Below are 23,332 nucleotides of genomic sequence, written 5' to 3'. Positions count from 1 at the left end.
AAAAAAAGTATGTTTGTAGCAGTGGGGGTTATTTCATGTGTTCTTATAAACTCTTTTGGTTTGTGTGAAATTGTGATTTATATTAAGAAATATATATTTTGTCTTCCTCGTGTTTCTGGCTCTAAAACCCTTGGAACTTCCTAAGTGATGAGAGTAATAAAGGTGTCTTTTGTTATGTTAAAAAGAAAAAAACAAACAAAAAAAACCCTGTAGTGATCAAATGACAATCATATACCTTTCCAAATAGTCACACATATTATTACATGAAAATTAACTATATGAAGAAAATAGTTAACAAATGAATGATATTCTACTATCTATTGATTAATCATTCAGCTTCATAATCATAGGGAAAAGACAATGTATCTATGCATAATCCAAATTAATTTATATTCATTTCTTTGAAAAAGGTGATTTTTCCATAAGTAAAAAAATTCTACATCAATAATACTGTTCATCAAAATATAAATGCAGATAAAGGGGAAATAAAAAGTCCATTTGATATATTTTAAATCTAGTTTGAATTTTCTTAATTGCAGTCTGTAAAATGTTTAAGGGCCATATTTAAGTGATATAATTGCCTAATGATAATCAGAATAAAATGTTTTGGAAGAAGTAAGGATTTATAGTACATTGAAAAATTATTGCTTAAAACATAATTGGTTTCTATTTGCTGATTTGCAGTGACAATGGCAAGAACATTTACCAAAGTTGCTTTGCTTTTAGTTGTAAATGGAAAAGGTGATGTTTATGAATACTTCAATTATAAGTGCCATGAAATGTATTTTGAATAAAGGCTCAAATATAGTGAAAATAACAATGAAAGTGATAAGTAATAATGGGCTCAGTATTAGTAGTATGTATCAATCTCTTTTGTATATATGTACATATGTATATACTATTTATTAGTAATAAAAGTATACATTATTCTATACTATTGTGGTGATTGTAAAATTGGCCACAGTATTTTGCAGATCCTCCCATCAAGAAGTAGAGTTTGTTTCCCTGGACATTATATTTAAGCTAGCCTTATGATTTGATTTAACCAAAAGCATGTGTTTAAAGTGAGGCTGTGCAAGTCATGAATCTAAGATTCGACATGCCATGTATTTCTATTCTTTCTGCTAACACCCTCACATAAAGAAGCCCAAGTTAGCTTCCCCAGTGATGACAGACACATGGCCCTGTTGCACCCTTTCCTAGAGCTCACTACCAGATCAATCACCCCGCTACCTGGCAGCGGGCTTGAGCCCAGCAGACATCAGCAGATCTGCTGAACAACTATAAGCTAAATCACCAAATAACAGAATAATGAGATAAATAAATGGCCTTTGTTTTAAGTTGCTAAGTTTTTGAGTATTTTCTCTCAAGTGGTAAAGAACTATTAAAAACATTAATCATGTAAGGAGGACAAGGAAAAGAAATTTATCGCTCAATCATTTCATTGTACAGATTACAAACAAATTCAGAAGGGTGATGTTTACTTTTTAAAAATGTACATCAGGTTTGTAAATCACCTACGATGTTAACTCTGTTGTGTAATTAATTTTTGGCTTTTTTTCTGCTGATGATGTTAAAGAGATGTCAATTAACTTTAAAAAACTACACTCAAATGTCAAATTCTGTATGCAAAAATGAAACTAACATGGTACCACTGTGAAATATGTCATATGTTTAGTTTTATATTAAATCTGAAACTATTCATGACTCCATAAATATTTAACCTTAATATTCAAGATACCTAGTATTTGCTTTTGAAGATGCACAATGCAGTTAAGCTGAATTTCAGCAAAAACCAAAACAACACAAAACAAAAAACAGTAACAAAAATATAACCACAATTTTATACTGCATAAGACCTTAAAACGTGAGGTTTGTTTTTCCCCTGGTGATTCAAGGAAATCCACAGTTTAAGAGTCACAGTATCTCTTGGGAAAAGAATTATTAAGGGTGGCCAGTTTTCTAGAAATGTAGGATTTTACCTACCTCTTTATGCATCAAATATTTAAATCCATCCACTTTGAATAATTTTCTTCCTAAAATATATTATATTTATTGCCCTACCAAAAGAAGGATAATTTTTAATGGTTCTTAGAAACAATATCTGTGGCATATTAGTTATTTTAGCAAATATTTGTTCTATTCATCATTTCCACTTCTCTAGAAAGTGATGCTGGTTGTGTTGGACTTGGCTCTTTGGCTTGCTTTGTACAATGGAATGTGGAAAGATGAGGCAATGTCAATTTCAAGCCTTAGGTCCTAAAAGGCATTATGAGCTTTCACATGACCATCTGGGAGCTACTGAATTCTACCATGACAAGTACATGTTCTGGAAGCTGGCTCTCACTTCTTAACTTTTCCCTTCATTCTCTTGCTACAGTGTCACTTCTCTTTTTTGCTTATAAACCAGGCATCCAATATTGTTTCGACTAATTAAATCAGTGAGTAGAATTTGAATGAGAAATTGGAGCTCCATATATGATTAAAGTGAATGAAGTTTGGAATATGAATTTTGGAATAAATAACTTCATTGCAAAGAGTCTGCTTACTCTGGTAGATTTATAATTGCTCAGAATACTTGTTGTCCTTCCCAGGGCAGGCCTTCTAGAGGGAATAATTGGTATCTCTACCATGTTGAACTCAGCCCTGACACAGATTGACCAGTGAAATATGAGAGGAAAACAAATGTTTAATGTCCAAGCAGAAGCTTTACAAGCCAGAGTGTGGCTCACCAACAGCCATGGACTGAATGTTTGTGTCCCAAAATCCAAATGCTGAAATCCTAACCCACAATGTTATGTTATTAGGAGCTGGGGGTCTTTGGGAGGTAATTATGTCATGAGGGTGAAGCTTTCATGATGGAGTTAGTGTCCTTATGAGAGAAACTCCAGAGAGTGTTTAGTCTTCTAAATAACATAAGAGAATGGCAGTCTGCAACCCAAAAGGGGATCCTAACCAGAACCTGACCATGCTGGCACCCTGATCTTGGACTTCGAGCCTCCAGAACTGAGAAGTAAATTTCTGTTGTTTAAAAGCCACCCCATCTATGTCACTTTTTATAGCAGTCGAAACTAAGATGCCTCCTCTCTGTTCACTCTACTTGGAAACTGACATGATAATGACAATGACAAGAGCTGCTTCATCAACCTGGTTACAGAACAGAGAGCTCAGAGCACAGCCACAGCTCATTCACACTGGCATGCCATGAGTTAGAAATAAACCTTTGTTATTGTCCATCATTGATTATTTGGAGTCATTGCTTAATCTAGACTGAAAGTCACTCTTACTTGTTTTATAAAATAAATTTCACTTGTTCAAAAATTCGTGGGACTTTTTTTAGATAACTAGATTAAACCTATTGATGTGGAAGGACTCCATATCTTATAATCTTGATAGATAGATTTAAAATGACTTCCAAAACATCAGAGATTGCTTCAAATTTTGAAGTGACGGTCATAAACTTCTTTTTAGCTACTTCAAGATTTATGTTACAGTTTTTAAAATGTGGAGAACATGAAATGAGTTTCAAGCAAAAATAATTAGGGAGGAAAACCAACTTTAGAAAGTTTATATTATTAATTAATTGTTTGACATCAAACCACAGAGATAGATGCTACAATTATTTCTGCATCACTGGCTCACTGCCCTCATAAATGCTACTACAGAGTGCCAGCCACTGAAAGTGATTGCATTACTTTTCAAATTTCACTGTGTATTGCATGTTCATGGACAAATTCATCAACAATTAAACAAATTCGGAGTATATTTCATCTTAGAACAATGAAAAATTTATTATTTAATATGCCTGAAAATCTAAAAAATGTTTGATGATTAAGTAAGCCATGAAGCTTCAATACCTTCATTACATCATTTTACATTACATCCTGGGTAAAAATAAGACATGCTTTATCTGTAAAACTGATCTAGTGCATTCTCATGACTTTGAATGCCGTATATTTTCATACCCTCAGGTGTATATCTCCAGCACTAACTTGTTTTCATAGCTGCAAACTTATATACACAACTGGATATTTGATACATTTACATGTATATCTGACAGTGATCACAAATTTAAACATCCAGAACTGAAAGCTATGTGGGTTAAGCCAAGAACTGTTTCTATTCTATTAATGACACTAATATTCAAAGAGTTTTTCAAACTAAAATCTTTTTTATAAACCATGAATTTTCAACTTCATTATCTGAGAAATTTCAGAGTTCTATTGATCCAACCTCCTATATTTAGAATCATCCCCCTTCTGCTGCCTATTTTATTCAATATCTCCTACTAGAAATACACTAAGTATGCATTAAACATTCACTGAAGAAATTAATATCGAGTGAATAGGTGGAGTATCTAATATAGTCAATTTATTGAATTATCTTCTTGGTATAATAAGATATTTTATTAACCTGCTCTACAGTTTTCTGTATGTGTTTATTAAAATATTTTATTTAAAATTTGTTTCAGGTTTATTGAGGTAAAATTAAAAATTAAATGATAAGATACTTAAAATGTACAACACAATGACTTGATATACGTATACATTATTAAAGGACTCCCCCAATGAGTTAATTAACACATCCATCACCATACATATTTACTTTTTTGGTTTTGGTGAGAACATTTAAGTTGTACTCTCAGCAAATTTCAATTATACAATACAGTGGTGTCAGCTATAGTCATCATGTTATACAATAGATCCTCTGGCCTTATTCATCTTATAAGTGAAATTTCATACCCTTTTAACAACCTCTCTTTATTTCCTCCAACCCCCAGCCAACAGCAATCACTTTTCTACTCTCTGATTCTATGAGTTTAACTTAAAAACAAAATCCACATATAAGTGATACCATGCAGTATTTATTTTTCTCTGTCTGAAATTTCTCTTAGCATAATGCCCTTTAGTTTCATTCATATTGTTGCAAATGACAGAATTTCCTTCTTTATAAAGACTGAATAATATTTCATTGAATATATATACAATGAATATATATATATACACAATATATATACATATTTTCTTTATGCATTCATCTGTAGATAGACACTTAGGTTGTTTCCATAATACTGGAAATAATACTTTGTAAATAATACTGCTTTGTAAATAATACTTGGCTTCTGTAAATAATACTGCTATAATCATGGGAGTACAGATATCTCTGAGATAATGATTTCACTTCCATTGGATATATACACAAAAGTTCGATTATTGGATTATATGGTAGTTCTATTTTCAATTTCTTGAGGAATATCCATACCGTTTTCCATAGTGTCTGTGCCAATTTGCATTCCCACCAACTAGTGCACAAGGGTTCCCTTTTCTTCACATCCTGGCCAACACATATTGTCTCTTGTCGTTTTGATGATAGCCATTGTAACAGGTTTGAGGTGATATTGTGGTTTTGCTTTTCATTTTCCTGATGACTAGTGATTTTGAAAATCATTTCATGTACCTGTTGGCCATCTGTATGTCTTTGGAAAAAAATATGTCTATTTAGATCCGTTGTTATTTTAAAGTTGGGTTATTTATTCTTTTGCTATTGAGGTATATGAGTTCCTTATATATTTTGGATATTAACCCCTTGTTGGATATATGGTTTGCAAATTTTTCTCCCATTTCATAGGTTGTCTTTACATTTTATTGATGGTTTTCTTTACCATGAAGAAGATTTTTAGTTTGAGTAGTCCTGCCTTACTGTAATCCTACAGTTTTAAATGGAAGAGGAAACATTACACATATATATGTATATATATACATATATATGTATAACTGTTTTTTCTCTCTCTCTTTGTTATATTTTTCTAATGATGAAAGGCTTTTTTTTTTTTTTTTTTTAGTGGTACGCGGGCCTCGGAAGAAGTAAGGATTTATAGTACATTGAAAAATTATTGCTTAAAACATAATTGGTTTCTATTTGCTGATTTGCAGTGACAATGGCAAGAACATTTACCAAAGTTGCTTTGCTTTTAGTTGTAAATGGAAAAGGTGATGTTTATGAATACTTCAATTATAAGTGCCATGAAATGTATTTTGAATAAAGGCTCAAATATAGTGAAAATAACAATGAAAGTGATAAGTAATAATGGGCTCAGTATTAGTAGTATGTATCAATCTCTTTTGTATATATGTACATATGTATATACTATTTATTAGTAATAAAAGTATACATTATTCTATACTATTGTGGTGATTGTAAAATTGGCCACAGTATTTTGCAGATCCTCCCATCAAGAAGTAGAGTTTGTTTCCCTGGACATTATATTTAAGCTAGCCTTATGATTTGATTTAACCAAAAGCATGTGTTTAAAGTGAGGCTGTGCAAGTCATGAATCTAAGATTCGACATGCCATGTATTTCTATTCTTTCTGCTAACACCCTCACATAAAGAAGCCCAAGTTAGCTTCCCCAGTGATGACAGACACATGGCCCTGTTGCACCCTTTCCTAGAGCTCACTACCAGATCAATCACCCCGCTACCTGGCAGCGGGCTTGAGCCCAGCAGACATCAGCAGATCTGCTGAACAACTATAAGCTAAATCACCAAATAACAGAATAATGAGATAAATAAATGGCCTTTGTTTTAAGTTGCTAAGTTTTTGAGTATTTTCTCTCAAGTGGTAAAGAACTATTAAAAACATTAATCATGTAAGGAGGACAAGGAAAAGAAATTTATCGCTCAATCATTTCATTGTACAGATTACAAACAAATTCAGAAGGCTGATGTTTACTTTTTAAAAATGTACATCAGGTTTGTAAATCACCTACGATGTTAACTCTGTTGTGTAATTAATTTTTGGCTTTTTTTCTGCTGACGATGTTAAAGAGATGTCAATTAACTTTAAAAAACTACACTCAAATGTCAAATTCTGTATGCAAAAATGAAACTAACATGGTACCACTGTGAAATATGTCATATGTTTAGTTTTATATTAAATCTGAAACTATTCATGACTCCATAAATATTTAACCTTAATATTCAAGATACCTAGTATTTGCTTTTGAAGATGCACAATGCAGTTAAGCTGAATTTCAGCAAAAACCAAAACAACACAAAACAAAAAACAGTAACAAAAATATAACCACAATTTTATACTGCATAAGACCTTAAAACGTGAGGTTTGTTTTTCCCCTGGTGATTCAAGGAAATCCACAGTTTAAGAGTCACAGTATCTCTTGGGAAAAGAATTATTAAGGGTGGCCAGTTTTCTAGAAATGTAGGATTTTACCTACCTCTTTATGCATCAAATATTTAAATCCATCCACTTTGAATAATTTTCTTCCTAAAATATATTATATTTATTGCCCTACCAAAAGAAGGATAATTTTTAATGGTTCTTAGAAACAATATCTGTGGCATATTAGTTATTTTAGCAAATATTTGTTCTATTCATCATTTCCACTTCTCTAGAAAGTGATGCTGGTTGTGTTGGACTTGGCTCTTTGGCTTGCTTTGTACAATGGAATGTGGAAAGATGAGGCAATGTCAATTTCAAGCCTTAGGTCCTAAAAGGCATTATGAGCTTTCACATGACCATCTGGGAGCTACTGAATTCTACCATGACAAGTACATGTTCTGGAAGCTGGCTCTCACTTCTTAACTTTTCCCTTCATTCTCTTGCTACAGTGTCACTTCTCTTTTTTGCTTATAAACCAGGCATCCAATATTGTTTCGACTAATTAAATCAGTGAGTAGAATTTGAATGAGAAATTGGAGCTCCATATATGATTAAAGTGAATGAAGTTTGGAATATGAATTTTGGAATAAATAACTTCATTGCAAAGAGTCTGCTTACTCTGGTAGATTTATAATTGCTCAGAATACTTGTTGTCCTTCCCAGGGCAGGCCTTCTAGAGGGAATAATTGGTATCTCTACCATGTTGAACTCAGCCCTGACACAGATTGACCAGTGAAATATGAGAGGAAAACAAATGTTTAATGTCCAAGCAGAAGCTTTACAAGCCAGAGTGTGGCTCACCAACAGCCATGGACTGAATGTTTGTGTCCCAAAATCCAAATGCTGAAATCCTAACCCACAATGTTATGTTATTAGGAGCTGGGGGTCTTTGGGAGGTAATTATGTCATGAGGGTGAAGCTTTCATGATGGAGTTAGTGTCCTTATGAGAGAAACTCCAGAGAGTGTTTAGTCTTCTAAATAACATAAGAGAATGGCAGTCTGCAACCCAAAAGGGGATCCTAACCAGAACCTGACCATGCTGGCACCCTGATCTTGGACTTCGAGCCTCCAGAACTGAGAAGTAAATTTCTGTTGTTTAAAAGCCACCCCATCTATGTCACTTTTTATAGCAGTCGAAACTAAGATGCCTCCTCTCTGTTCACTCTACTTGGAAACTGACATGATAATGACAATGACAAGAGCTGCTTCATCAACCTGGTTACAGAACAGAGAGCTCAGAGCACAGCCACAGCTCATTCACACTGGCATGCCATGAGTTAGAAATAAACCTTTGTTATCGTCCATCATTGATTATTTGGAGTCATTGCTTAATCTAGACTGAAAGTCACTCTTACTTGTTTTATAAAATAAATTTCACTTGTTCAAAAATTCGTGGGACTTTTTTTAGATAACTAGATTAAACCTATTGATGTGGAAGGACTCCATATCTTATAATCTTGATAGATAGATTTAAAATGACTTCCAAAACATCAGAGATTGCTTCAAATTTTGAAGTGACGGTCATAAACTTCTTTTTAGCTACTTCAAGATTTATGTTACAGTTTTTAAAATGTGGAGAACATGAAATGAGTTTCAAGCAAAAATAATTAGGGAGGAAAACCAACTTTAGAAAGTTTATATTATTAATTAATTGTTTGACATCAAACCACAGAGATAGATGCTACAATTATTTCTGCATCACTGGCTCACTGCCCTCATAAATGCTACTACAGAGTGCCAGCCACTGAAAGTGATTGCATTACTTTTCAAATTTCACTGTGTATTGCATGTTCATGGACAAATTCATCAACAATTAAACAAATTCGGAGTATATTTCATCTTAGAACAATGAAAAATTTATTATTTAATATGCCTGAAAATCTAAAAAATGTTTGATGATTAAGTAAGCCATGAAGCTTCAATACCTTCATTACATCATTTTACATTACATCCTGGGTAAAAATAAGACATGCTTTATCTGTAAAACTGATCTAGTGCATTCTCATGACTTTGAATGCCGTATATTTTCATACCCTCAGGTGTATATCTCCAGCACTAACTTGTTTTCATAGCTGCAAACTTATATACACAACTGGATATTTGATACATTTACATGTATATCTGACAGTGATCACAAATTTAAACATCCAGAACTGAAAGCTATGTGGGTTAAGCCAAGAACTGTTTCTATTCTATTAATGACACTAATATTCAAAGAGTTTTTCAAACTAAAATCTTTTTTATAAACCATGAATTTTCAACTTCATTATCTGAGAAATTTCAGAGTTCTATTGATCCAACCTCCTATATTTAGAATCATCCCCCTTCTGCTGCCTATTTTATTCAATATCTCCTACTAGAAATACACTAAGTATGCATTAAACATTCACTGAAGAAATTAATATCGAGTGAATAGGTGGAGTATCTAATATAGTCAATTTATTGAATTATCTTCTTGGTATAATAAGATATTTTATTAACCTGCTCTACAGTTTTCTGTATGTGTTTATTAAAATATTTTATTTAAAATTTGTTTCAGGTTTATTGAGGTAAAATTAAAAATTAAATGATAAGATACTTAAAATGTACAACACAATGACTTGATATACGTATACATTATTAAAGGACTCCCCCAATGAGTTAATTAACACATCCATCACCATACATATTTACTTTTTTGGTTTTGGTGAGAACATTTAAGTTGTACTCTCAGCAAATTTCAATTATACAATACAGTGGTGTCAGCTATAGTCATCATGTTATACAATAGATCCTCTGGCCTTATTCATCTTATAAGTGAAATTTCATACCCTTTTAACAACCTCTCTTTATTTCCTCCAACCCCCAGCCAACAGCAATCACTTTTCTACTCTCTGATTCTATGAGTTTAACTTAAAAACAAAATCCACATATAAGTGATACCATGCAGTATTTATTTTTCTCTGTCTGAAATTTCTCTTAGCATAATGCCCTTTAGTTTCATTCATATTGTTGCAAATGACAGAATTTCCTTCTTTATAAAGACTGAATAATATTTCATTGAATATATATACAATGAATATATATATATATACACAATATATATACATATTTTCTTTATGCATTCATCTGTAGGTAGACACTTAGGTTGTTTCCATAATACTGGAAATAATACTTTGTAAATAATACTGATTTGTAAATAATACTTGGCTTCTGTAAATAATACTGCTATAATCATGGGAGTACAGATATCTCTGAGATAATGATTTCACTTCCATTGGATATATACACAAAAGTTCGATTATTGGATTATATGGTAGTTCTATTTTCAATTTCTTGAGGAATATCCATACCGTTTTCCATAGTGTCTGTGCCAATTTGCATTCCCACCAACTAGTGCACAAGGGTTCCCTTTTCTTCACATCCTGGCCAACACATATTGTCTCTTGTCGTTTTGATGATAGCCATTGTAACAGGTTTGAGGTGATATTGTGGTTTTGCTTTTCATTTTCCTGATGACTAGTGATTTTGAAAATCATTTCATGTACCTGTTGGCCATCTGTATGTCTTTGGAAAAAAATATGTCTATTTAGATCCGTTGTTATTTTAAAGTTGGGTTATTTATTCTTTTGCTATTGAGGTATATGAGTTCCTTATATATTTTGGATATTAACCCCTTGTTGGATATATGGTTTGCAAATTTTTCTCCCATTTCATAGGTTGTCTTTACATTTTATTGATGGTTTTCTTTACCATGAAGAAGATTTTTAGTTTGAGTAGTCCTGCCTTACTGTAATCCTACAGTTTTAAATGGAAGAGGAAACATTACACATATATATGTATATATATACATATATATGTATAACTGTTTTTCCTCTCTCTCTTTGTTATATTTTTCTAATGATGAAAGGCTTTTTTTTTTTTTTTTTTTTTGGTGGTACGCGGGCCTCTCACTGTTGTGGCCTCTCCCATTGCGGAGCACAGGCTCCGGACGCGCAGGCTAAGCGGCCATTGCTCACGGGCCTAGCCGCTCTGCGGCATGTGGTATCCTCCCGGACCGGGGCACGAACCCATGTCCCCTGCATCGGCAGGCGGACTCTCAACCACTGCGCCACCAGGGAAGCCCCCTCTAATGATGAAAGGATCGCTAATATTGAAATGACAAAATCATGAATCTCATCTTTAATTCAAGTTTCATTGAATGCACCTGTCAGAATAGTTTAGGTTGTGTTGCAAAACTCATTTGTTTGAAACAGCATATGCTATGTTTTCACATGCACTACATGTATATCACAGGTTGACTGATGCAACTACTCTGAATTTTCCTTAGTCTAGGATCTATATTGACATAGCAGACAACATATGGAACATTGCTTGTTTCCAAGGCAAAAGTTAGGGGGAAAAATGGTATTGAAATTAGATTAGGTTTTTAAAACTTCCCTCAGGAAATAAATACATGTGTTTCACTCTCATTTCACAGAACAAAATCCGTTACTTCGAAGAGGTAGGCAAGTTTAATTCTACCATGTTTCTGTGTGAGAACAAGAAAAAATCTTAATAAACAATACTAATATTTACCAGAGTTTAATATTTACCTTCTGATCAAATAGTTGGTCCCCTATCCTTTACTCATGAGTATCTTTACTTACCCCTATCATTTACTCAAAATACAACACCATGTCCTCACAGAAGCAATGAAAAATTCTTTTCAATTATGGTATCAATCTCAATGTCCAAGATGCCTAAATGATGTGAGGTATTATATACTTATGCAACTCAGAGACCTATGAACTAAAAGACAAGGTATCTGCTCTCCAAGAGCCCACTTCCTACCCATGGATGTTGAGAAACCAAAAATGCTTTTAATGCTTCTAAAGTCAGTGTCCAAGATGATTAAAATTTTATTATCTAGAATATTCTAGAAGACTATAAAACCAGGCACTATTTCCATCATTTCTCTGTGTGTCTTAAGTAAGAATACACAATGCATGTTATTTTACTCTCATAATAGATAGATATAGGTATATAGATATAATGTTACATATATATTTCAAACATTATTTTATACATGTTAGATAGAGAGAGAGAGAAGAGAGGGAGGCCAGAAAATTTAGTTTTTTTCAGGTTGGGGAGACAGAATATGAAATATAATTCATTTTCCCTGCTTTACATAAGACATAGGCTTTCCATCATTGACCAAGAAAGACATTAGTTTCCTAGGTACATGACAGAAATAAAATATAGTCAGCTCATCAGCTATTAAATAAATATAAGATCAACTATTTTGTTACATGAATTACAAAGTTACCTCTATCACCAGTGTGATCTTATATATAGTGTCCATAAAATCATGATAGCAAATAATAATCAAAATTCCTTCCCCACTGCCTATGTCCGGCAGTTTAGTCTCTGTTCCTCATGGTCCAGAAGTGGTAGCTATTAGGCACGACAACATTATCGTTCTCCTCATTGTTGTACAGTTAACATTTTTTTGAAACTTTTATCAGTTTCTTTTGAAACTAGAAAAATTAGTCTTCAGTAGTTATGCAGGGCATAGCTTCTAGAGTACACTCATCTCACAGGCTTAAATGTAGAAAAGACAAGCACAGAATTCGTAGTCCCAATTGACAGTTTTAAATGTAAAATGTTTTCATTAAATACACCACAACACAAGAATAAGAAGTAATTTACAGGTAAGGAATTCTACCTCTGGACATATGTTTTCTGGCTTCTGTAAATTGAACAGACTCTAGGTGACAAAGTGATAATGCAATAACAAAACTATTTCACCTGCAGTAACAAATGCCAAATTCTATTTCACCTGGCAATATTGTGGAAACTCTGTGGGCTTTAACTACATCTGATAGAAATAGTATATTTTTAGTATATATAGTATATTTACTCTGTTTTGCTACATATACTGTGGGTGTTCAGTGAAGAATCATGTAGAGTGTAGATCAGTCCGTATGTTAGAGATGATGGTAATTTAAACTAGGATGGGTACAGTTCAGTAAGGAGATATATTGTGTATAGAATGAAGTGATTTACTGATTGATTGCATGTAGTAAAAACAGGGAGAGATTCTAGAGAGTCAGCAGCTTGATAAACTGGCTAAGGTGAGACTTTCTCCATCAGTTCATTAAAGAATTATATTTATGGGTGAATTCTCTATTGATGGACACTTTGATCATGTTGCAATCACTTGCTGATAGTTGGCCTCTTCAACCTCCCAAATGAATAACTTTGAGGCAATGAGCAGATATGGAAAAATTGAACATTCCATCACATACACATTATGCATCATTTTAGTGATGAGTAGTATGTGTAAATAGAAGAGCCATAATCAGGTAAAGAGGAAATGGGTGTGTTTCTGTAAAGAAGCAAAGCTAACCTTTGAGTCCAGATTTTTTTCTATTATAATACAGAAGAGCCTCAATATCAGTTAACTAGAAAATTAGGTATTTTAGCCAAATTGTACTTACATACTTAAACTATGACATGGAGCATTAAGTTATTGAATTCTATTATCAATAAAGGCCTAGGAAGACATTATGTCTATACAATGCCAGAAATGCCAATTGAAAAGTAAAAGCAAACAAGTAAATTTATGGATCTATTTATTTATAATTACAAAAAACCTATTTGATTTCTTCCTTCCCAGTTTGAAATAAAGCCAGTTTTATTTTAGCAATCAACACCTCAGGGTTTGTGGCTATTCTTGCTGTTTGTGTTCTTATCATGTCAAGAGTTAAAAGAATTCTACATAAAATAGCTCTTTAGATAAAAGTAGTTTCTCAGGGATTTTAGAATGAGAGCTTTTTGAAAATTTTCTATCTATAAAAAAGTAGTAGCCTATATGTGAATGATTGCCTCAGGAGTCTATGTTAAAGTTGCGATTAAATTAAATTCAGACTATTACAGGATTTTATTAAATAAAGTTTATGAGAAGCAGATAATATATATTTAATGGCATACAGATCAGTATTGACAAGTAAAGGGCTCAGTCAGGCAGTAATTCATCAAATGTCTTGCAAAAAGATATTACAAACTATATCATATTTTGATTTTTTTAAAAAATCAAATAACCAATAATTACAATTCAGAGACATCCAACATGAAGTAATATTACATGGTTATTTGGGAGGCAGTCAAAATGTGTAATGAGAAAACAAACTACAATAAGAAAAAAAGGAGAGGTAATAATTAATTCAGTCTTTTTACAATATGATGTTAGAATGATGAGTTTATAAGAAGACAGAAGTACAGCATTCCTTGGTTTAAGAGTAAGATCAATTCTGAAATAAAATATATATTAGCTAGATGTAGTAGGCAGTTCAAAATAAATCTGTCTAAAGGAGAACTAACTTCTCATAGGAAAATAAATGTGTGTGACATTCATAGGCTTTATGTGGTGACAGACTGGTGGGCTCATGTTACTTAGTTGAATCCCAGTAGATCAACAGGGATTGAAAATTATTTAATGACTGTCAGTTTAAAAATTCACTAATAAAATATAGTATACTAATGGTATAGAGCCTGAAAAGAGTGCACATTTGAAGTTCTTAAGTAGGTAGGGAGTTCATCTTTGCCTTCCTTCCTAAATTCTCCAGAGGTGTGCTTATAGCAATATGCTTTCAGTTAAAGCCTGAAAGGCCGAGGATGTAAGGCATTTAGAGGAGATAATTTCTACTTTAGGAGATTGCCCTTTACTGTTAGAGCCATCCCCAGAATGATCCTTCAGTGTGCTGGGACTCCTTATAACTGGGAGAGATTTCTAAAGCGGCTTTCTTCAATAGAAGAAAAAAAATCATCCATCTGTGCTCAGCACCTTGTTCTTACCTCTACTTTAGCTTAGGTTATATTATCTTGTGTTGGACTATTTACATGTAACTATCCATTACAATATGGTGAACAATGGAAGAGGAGGGAACAGATTTTGTGTGGTTTGGATTGGTTTCTATGCTGATGTTCCTAGTGTCTGTTAAAGGGCCTACCAACTGGAAGGCTGGTATTCTTCAATGTATATGAAGAAAAACAGGGAAAAAGGAAAGTAGGAAGGAGGCAAGGAGAGAAATGGAAGGCAGGTGCTGTTCTAGGATTATGCCCCTGCAAGATATTCTTGTAGGTACTTGATAATAGTCAATTGAAAACATTTTAAGGGTAATATCACTCAAACAATGATTGCCTCCAAACCTTTGAGCTCATATCATGTAGCCATGCAAATAACATAGCTTTACATAGCTTTTACAGCAGAACGTAAGATGCAAGTACATCTTCTTAGCTTAACTGTAAACAAAAACAGTTTTCTTAGATGGTGATACAATTGGAAAGTGGAAAAATATAGACATAATTTAGTTGATTATATGTAATACTATATATAGTTTTGTAAATTCCACTCATGAATAGTTTTCTAGAGTATATTTATTTTTTCTCTACTATTAAATTGACATGCAACGTTTGTATATCCATTGGTATCTTTCATGGTATAACATAGTATAAGTAACCAATGCATATTATTTGGAGTATGAGAGTTGGTTATAGAATTCTAGAAACGGATGCTACAAAGATGTGTCCCTGTGACTATGCTTTCTAAATCTAATGCTTCCTAATCATTTCAGAAAGGGATAATAATAACTATCATTTTAAAATGCCTAAATTTTTATAGTCATAATAGAAAAGTATCAATTCAGTTATTTTCCCACTTTAATGGAATAATAATATTTTAAAATATATTGCCACTATCTAAAATACAATGTTCATTAGCAGAAAAATAACCATGTGGCAGACAAGGTGCTACATTTTTCATACAAATATAAAATCCTTAGATACTCCTGGAAGATAGATATTTACTCTACTTTGATTTGTGATTTACCCTACTTGGAAAACCAAGACTCAGAGTAGTTAAGTAATATGTTAAGGTGATAAGACATTAGTGATTTGCAAAGCTCAAATGCAGACACAAATATGTCTGACTTCAGAGCATAAACAATTTTACGACATTGTCTCTCATCACATTATATATTTGGACTATATATCATGACCAAATATATATAATAAGTCTACCTTTTCTGAGAGAAATATAAGTCAGAGCAGATAATATTAAACACTGATTTTTTTGAAATTAGAACCACATGCTGTATTATGGAATTCTCAAGTATATATAAAAGAGAGGTTGACATTGGGGATCCTCTGGGTTCATAGAAAATGATTACATTAATTACCTCTTTTGGGAGGAACTATTTATTTTAATTTCTTAATTTTTAATGATGTAAAAATTTGAGCACATTTTGTCTTATTATTAAAAGGAATTGGGTCTTCCCTGGTGGCGCAGTGGTTGCGCGTCCGCCTGCCGATGCAGGGGAGCCGGGTTCGCGCCCCGGTCTGGGAGGATCCCGCGTGCCGCGGAGCGGCTGGGCCCGTGAGCCATGGCCGCTGGGCCTGCGCGTCCGGAGCCTGTGCTCCGCGACGGGAGAGGCCACAGCAGAGGAAGGCCCGCATACCACCAAAAAAAAAAAAAAAGGAATTTAAAATATTTTTAATTTCTAGGTTTGAATATTAAATAATGCTATTTTATATTTATATATATAAAATAGAATGCTTAAGATCCTTCCTACTTCTGTCCTGAAACACATTGTATTGGAAGTCAGATGCCCTAATCATGAAATTAAATAGAGCATGAGAATTTTGGCTAATGGAGGTCATTAATCTTTCACATTATAGTGTATATAATAGTTAAGAGCAAGGCACAGAATGTGTATTAGCCAGGTTCAAAGCTGGTTCTAACACACACTAAGTTCTTCTTTTCAAGTCTCTGTGCCACCTTTTCTTCATCTACACAGGGGAAGAATAATAATATCTAAATCCTTTTATAGAAAAAGATAATAAGGGGCAGAGGTATTGGACCATATCCAAGGAAAAAGAAAAAGCAGGCCAGACTTGTATTAAAATTGTAGTCTATGTATATCCAAAGGTCATAAATTTTCAATTATATCATGCTGCATCATAAGAAATAGGATGAAGGGGATGGGGGTGGAGAGGAGAAAAAAAGGGGACAGGCATGGGAAGAGGAGAGTAACAAAATAGAGGAGGAAAAGAGGAATAAAAAACAGAAGAGAAGGAGAAAGAAGAGGAGTAATGGAAGAGAAAGAAGATATTGTTACTTGCTTATACATGAAATTCTGAAAACTGCCATTAGGCCATTTTAAGGCAGGTGCTATTCTCATTTTACAGATGAGCAAATTAAGGCATAAATATGCTAACTCGCATGTGCAAGGTGAAATATTAAAAGTGGCAAACTCAGACATTAAGAATTCTCAAATTTTCTAACTGAAGTATTAAAAGTACAGTTTTTATGAAATCTTACTACCCTATTATTCTCTCTACAGTTTTCTGGTGAACATTGGTATTTTTATCATTAAAAGGAGAGGAGAATTATTGAGTACTTTATTTTATTCATAAGAAGCCTTTAAAAAACTTTTAGAATTTTTACTTAGAGTATATAGGTGATAGAGGGCTCTTGAAGTCAAGTTCCTTGAAGAAAAGATTAAAGAAAAAAGAATGTGATGATATTGGAAATGTTTATCAACCCTAACATTTTAGAGTTCTTTCCTTGCTCTTGAATCATCAACTTGTCACTAGATAAGCTTCTGACGTTTTAAAAAATAGAAGTGAGACAGGAATAGTTAGCAACTGGAAATTATTCCATTTTACACTGTTAAATTTTTAGAATGTATTTTTCATATACATTTTTGATGTTCCAAAAAATAATTAAGGTGATATTTAACAATATTTTTTAAAAATCTCTCCATTTTCATAATTCTTTATAGTTATATTATTTTAATTATTCATGGGAAATAACTACATCAGTTAAATATTCCCATCTGCATTTCCTTCTTTATGAAGAGCTTGTTAGCGTTTGTAATCAGAACATGACTATTTGTTAGTAAATTATACACAGTACAAAGTTGAATTCTATACATTTTTGTTGGGAGCAAGCCAAGAGGAATTTGGGCATTCAGTGGAATGATTTAATTAAATGTCCTTTTTTGTGAATATATTTACATTTATTTGATTGATAATTAGATTTAGAAAATAATAGAAAGTACTTTCAAATATCATACTCCTCCATCCAAAAACTGTCACTGCTAAACATGAGTGCATTGTCAAATCCATATATCCCTTGAACAGGCATCGATTTATTCAGTAAATATTGGTTAAACACTTTCTTTGGGCCAAGCACTGTTTTAAATGTTGGAGATACAGGAGTGAAAATACCCAAAGCCCTGATTTTGTGAAACTGGCCTAATAGGGGCAGGCCAAATAATAACCAAAATGAAAAAAAGGAAAGTAAGCAGTATGTTAAATAATGATAAGTGTTAGTAAAGGAGTAGAACAGGGAAGAGTAATAGAGGATACTGGCAGATTTTGCAATTTTACACAGGTAGTCAGGAAGGGCCCCAAGGAAAAAGTGACAGGTAAGTAAAGACCTAAAGGAAGACACTGACTAGTTCTGAGTAGGGAATGATATTATCTGACATGATTTTAACAGGCTAGTTCTGGTTGCTATGTAGAGAATCTATTGAATGTGCTAAGGACAGAGCAGAGGAAAGATTTAGGAGTGCGGGCATTAGAGGTGGTGAAAATTTGTCAGTCTGGATATATTTGAAAGTATCACCATGAAGATGGATTGTATGTGGGCTGTGAGATTAAGAGATGAGTCATGATGCCTCTAAGTGTTTGGTTTGAGCTATTTGAAAGATGTAGTTTCTACTTGTTGATTTGGAAAACTCTGTGGAAAATTTTTTTGGGAAGACCAAGCACTCAGTTTTAGATACACTAAGTTTGAAATGCCTAGTAAACATCCAAGTAGATTGATAGATAGATGGACGAATACATAGATACATAGATAAATACACAGATAGATACATACATAAATGGATTTGTATTTCAGGGGAAAAGAATAAGCTGTAGTTTTATGTTTATGAGTCATCAATATGCAGATGATATTTAAAGCTATAGGACTCCATAAAGTAAATGAATAAAGATGTGGAAAAGTCCTGATGACTGAGTTGGTGACAGTCCACACCTAATAAGTCAGATAATGAAGAAGCAGCAAGAGAAAAGGGAGAAGCCAATGATGTGGGTTTTTAAAAAATGTGTGTGTTATTCTGGAACTCAAAGAGCAAACATGTTTTCAGGAGAAAGATGTGCTTAGCAGTGGCAAATGTTGCCCATATACTGAGTACGTGAAGCATGAGAACTGACCTTTGGATTTAGCAAGGTATTTATTACTGCCTCACTGGTGACCTCAGCAAGTTCATATTCTGAGAAGTGATAGAGGCAAATGCCTGAATACAGTGGGTTCAGTATAGAATGAGAAGGGGCAAATGTGTACAGACAACATGAACACAATGAAAGTAAGGAGAGAAATGGGATAGAAGCTGGAGAAGATAATGAAGGCAATAGAAGGATTTGTGGTTCTTTGGGGTGTGTGTGTGTAAGTAAAAGAACATGATTCAATATGTTTTCTTTAATCCAAGGAATTCATTTAATGTTTTTGTCTTATGAATATCTTGAGTAAATACTTTGTCCATTCTGAAGTTAAAGTTAAAATATCTAGATGCAAACAAAATTTCTGAGATCAGCATATATTACTAAAATACATACATCCTACTGATATTTGAAAATTCACATCTAACATAAGCATTATACCAGATCATGTCAATAGGTAATTGTCAAGAAGTCAAATTTAACAGACTGTGCCAGTATCACGAGTTTCATCACTTATTTTTTCTTGGATTTGTATGCAAATTAAATTTCTCTTTCCAAGTGATTATTAAATTAAAAAAAATATTTTCCCTATTATGTTCAAGACACTATGCTAAATGTGTTACATAACTTGCTCTTCACTGTAGGCTTACAAAATAGATTTTATTAACCTATGTTCTAAATAAGAGTCCTGGGGATCAGCAATTCAGTGACTTTCCCAAGCCTTTGATAAATATGACTGATGTATCAGGGATTCAGTCCAGGTATACTTAGTTCCAAAATATATGACCTTCAACTTTCACTACTTTATAACATTATAGTTACTGAAAGACAGGGACTAAGTTATAAGCAACACTTCTTTTGTATACTGGATAAAACCAAGTCTAATGAGAGGCAATTAATATGACCTTACTCTTAATATAGCTGTTAATTTGTCCAAGAAAATAACAATATATTGGACAACAAACAAAATTTTTCTCATGTTTATAATCATTAAGCAAAAAAAAAAGTAAACTAATCCAGATTTTTTTTTCTTTTAAATGTCTTGTCATTATTATGAGACAGTTTACCAAATTACAAAGCTAAAACAAGACAAAACAAAATTTCTGCTGCTAAGTCAGAGATTTGGATGCAGTAAGTTGCACATCAGATGGTGTTGATTGTGCAATAAAGACTGTGAGGAATCCAGAATTAATCCTCTAGCTAGCCTACTGAGTTTCCCTAAAGGTTTGCCACTGGAGATGCAATTACCAGGACTCTTACAGTTCAAGTGTAACCAAATCCTTACCTCAAAAGAATGATGGCTTTCTGCATGCTTAAATTTTGTGCAGTTTAATTAATACCTAAAAATGTAAAGCTCCATGTCTTAGATTCAAATAAAATCGCAAAAACAGAAATATTAAATGTACTAGGAAAATAATTAGGAGCCCAACATTTTCTCATTACTTTAAAGTAGATTTTGTGTCAACATTTAAACACATATCAGAAAAGACACAACCAGCCTCATTTTAGAATTTGGTCTTTGGAAATCCTTGACCAGTATAATATCTATTGCATTTATTGTTTTATTCCCCGTCATTTCATTGTATTTTCCTTGTAAGTTTTAAATTTTCAGTAGTGAGAAACTGCAAACATCAACAACCTCTGGATGAAAATTTTATTTTTAAAATTCTACGGATGTAGAAAAAAAACTTATGGTTACCAGAGGATAAGGCGGGGAAGGGATAAATTGGGAGATTGGGATTGACATATGCACACTACTATTTATAAAATAGATAACTTATAAGAACCTGCCTTGTAGCACAGGGAACTCTATTCAATACTCTGTAATGGCCTATATGGGAAAAGAATCTATATAAAAAAGAGTGGATATATGTATATGTATAACTGATTCACATTGCTGTACACCTGAAACTAACACAACATTGTAAATCAACTCTACTTCAATTTAAAAAAATTGTCTTATTCCTGTATGATATAAAAAATACATTTTACTGAGATACTTAAATGATAACATGCCTGAAGTTTGTAATTTAAAGGTCTATTATACATAATTCATATTTATCATTTATACATGGCCCCAGTGGTACTATAGAAAAGAATATGATTTAGAGTTGCAAAGAAATGGTTTTGAATTTCATATAGTTCACATATGACCTGCATGAACTTGTAAAAGGTCTGTATTTTTCATTTCTATATGTAAATAAAAGTTAATATTACACGAGTAATAGGCTGGTCATCGTGTTATAATTACTAAATAAGAAAGTATATATTATCTTCTTGGCAATTAAAAGCAAGTAAACAATTTCTTCTCTTTTCCTCTTATCTAGAAACACAGCTAGAGCATAGATAAATGGAATCAGTGATTGAATTTTAATTTTAGAACAACAGAAAAAACTTATTCAACCTGTCTGTAAAGCAAAATAAAGATATGTTTTATTAAAAATGTCAATCTTTCTCATAATAAATTGAAATACTAATGTTTTTTCAAACTTTAGAAAAACTGAAAATGCCTGGAATATTTTACATACACATGTATATCTACAATATACACATATATTTGTTGTTTTAATTTTCTAATCTAGGAAGTATATATATTATTCCTTAGTGAAACATTGATATGTGATATGAATATAGAGGAATAGCATATTAAGCAAGACATTCTTTTTAGGAACTTAAACACTGTAGTTTTGAAATGAGTTAACTTTTCATAAAAAGTGAAATGGTTATATTTCAAGACAGTTAAATCAATTATAAATAATTTTCAAATGACTAGATTTTATCACATACGCTAAATATTACTTTTAATAACTTTGGGGCCTTTTGCTTGCTGTTTTCTATAAACACTATTAAAAGCCTATGAAAATTTGAATATGCAAGGAAGTGCATGGAGAGAAAGACATTTTGTCATGTAGGTTGAGAAGGTGAGCATTAAAATTTTACCTCCTGCCAATGGCCAATGTTAGGAGGAAAACCAAAACCTAATAATTATTAGCTACCATTTAAATTGAGTATGAAAATTCAGTAAATATTTTCTACTGAAACAAAGTATATAAAGTATGCTTTAAAGTATATTATAAAGTATCCATCCCACTCATCTTAAAATTAATATTAAAATACAGAGATACATTTTGATATTGTCTTATCAGCATTAAGCAAGTGATCAATAATCTGGGGCAAAAAAGAGAAGTTTAAATAAATAAATGAAACTCACCTTGTCCACAATACATATCTGCTTTCTGGTTTGAGCATCAAGTATTTCAATCTCAAAGTGAGTAGTTTTTGAATGTTTAACTGCTGGAATTGATTTTAGAGGGCCTGCTGAAAGTATAAATTGCGACAAAGAGTGAAAATTTCTCAGGTCATTCTTCAGTATGGACCGTGTAGCTCCTGGGGAAATTAATTCTCTCCTGCGTTCTGAAGCAAGGAACTTGTGCCTTTTGAACATTGTGTGAACTACCAGGAGAATCTGTCTTGTCAACAGGAGACACTTGCAAGTGTGTTCCCTTCAAACAAGTTAAATACTGCTGGTGAAACCTGGAAAGGTCAAGTGGCATGCAATTCCAAGAGTTCAGTTTTATTTAGCAGGCTTGAAAACAATGACTGATCTCTTTCTATATATAACACACTATTGTGAATTGCTGCAATGTAGATTACTTGACCAGCATTCGAATTATTTCTAGCTTTCTCCTTTTATCTCTGCTTCTTAATATGGCCAGTAGTATCTGAAATTCCAAAGTAAGAAAAGAATAGACAAGAGTTTTATCTCTGAATTCTGGATACACTAATCTTTAAACACATATATTATTATTCACACATTCACATGTAGATGTATTTAAAATTAGCTTATTGCTATCTTATAGTTAGATTTTAAAATACCTAGTACATTATTACATAACTTTTTT

At 32.7% G+C, this 23,332-nt stretch overlaps 1 protein-coding gene across 1 annotated transcript in view; it reads right to left on the bottom strand.

The window, feature by feature from the left end:
• The window catches only part of TECRL (trans-2,3-enoyl-CoA reductase like), a 111,017-nt gene extending 88,058 nt beyond the window's left edge, over nt 1-22,959 (bottom strand). The window contains exon 1 of the mRNA XM_024132020.2: nt 22,642-22,959. Within this exon, the coding sequence (XP_023987788.1) occupies nt 22,642-22,875 (234 nt within the window). The 5' untranslated portion in view covers nt 22,876-22,959. The remainder of the gene's footprint in view (nt 1-22,641) is intronic.
• Nucleotides 22,960-23,332: the final 373 nt, after the last annotated feature.

The sequence above is a fragment of the Physeter macrocephalus genome, chromosome 7, assembly GCF_002837175.3.
Source record: "Physeter macrocephalus isolate SW-GA chromosome 7, ASM283717v5, whole genome shotgun sequence".
Lineage (NCBI taxonomy): Eukaryota > Metazoa > Chordata > Mammalia > Artiodactyla > Physeteridae > Physeter > Physeter macrocephalus.
Note: the sequence above shows the minus strand (reverse complement) of the source record. Positions and strands in the feature narration are given on the sequence as shown.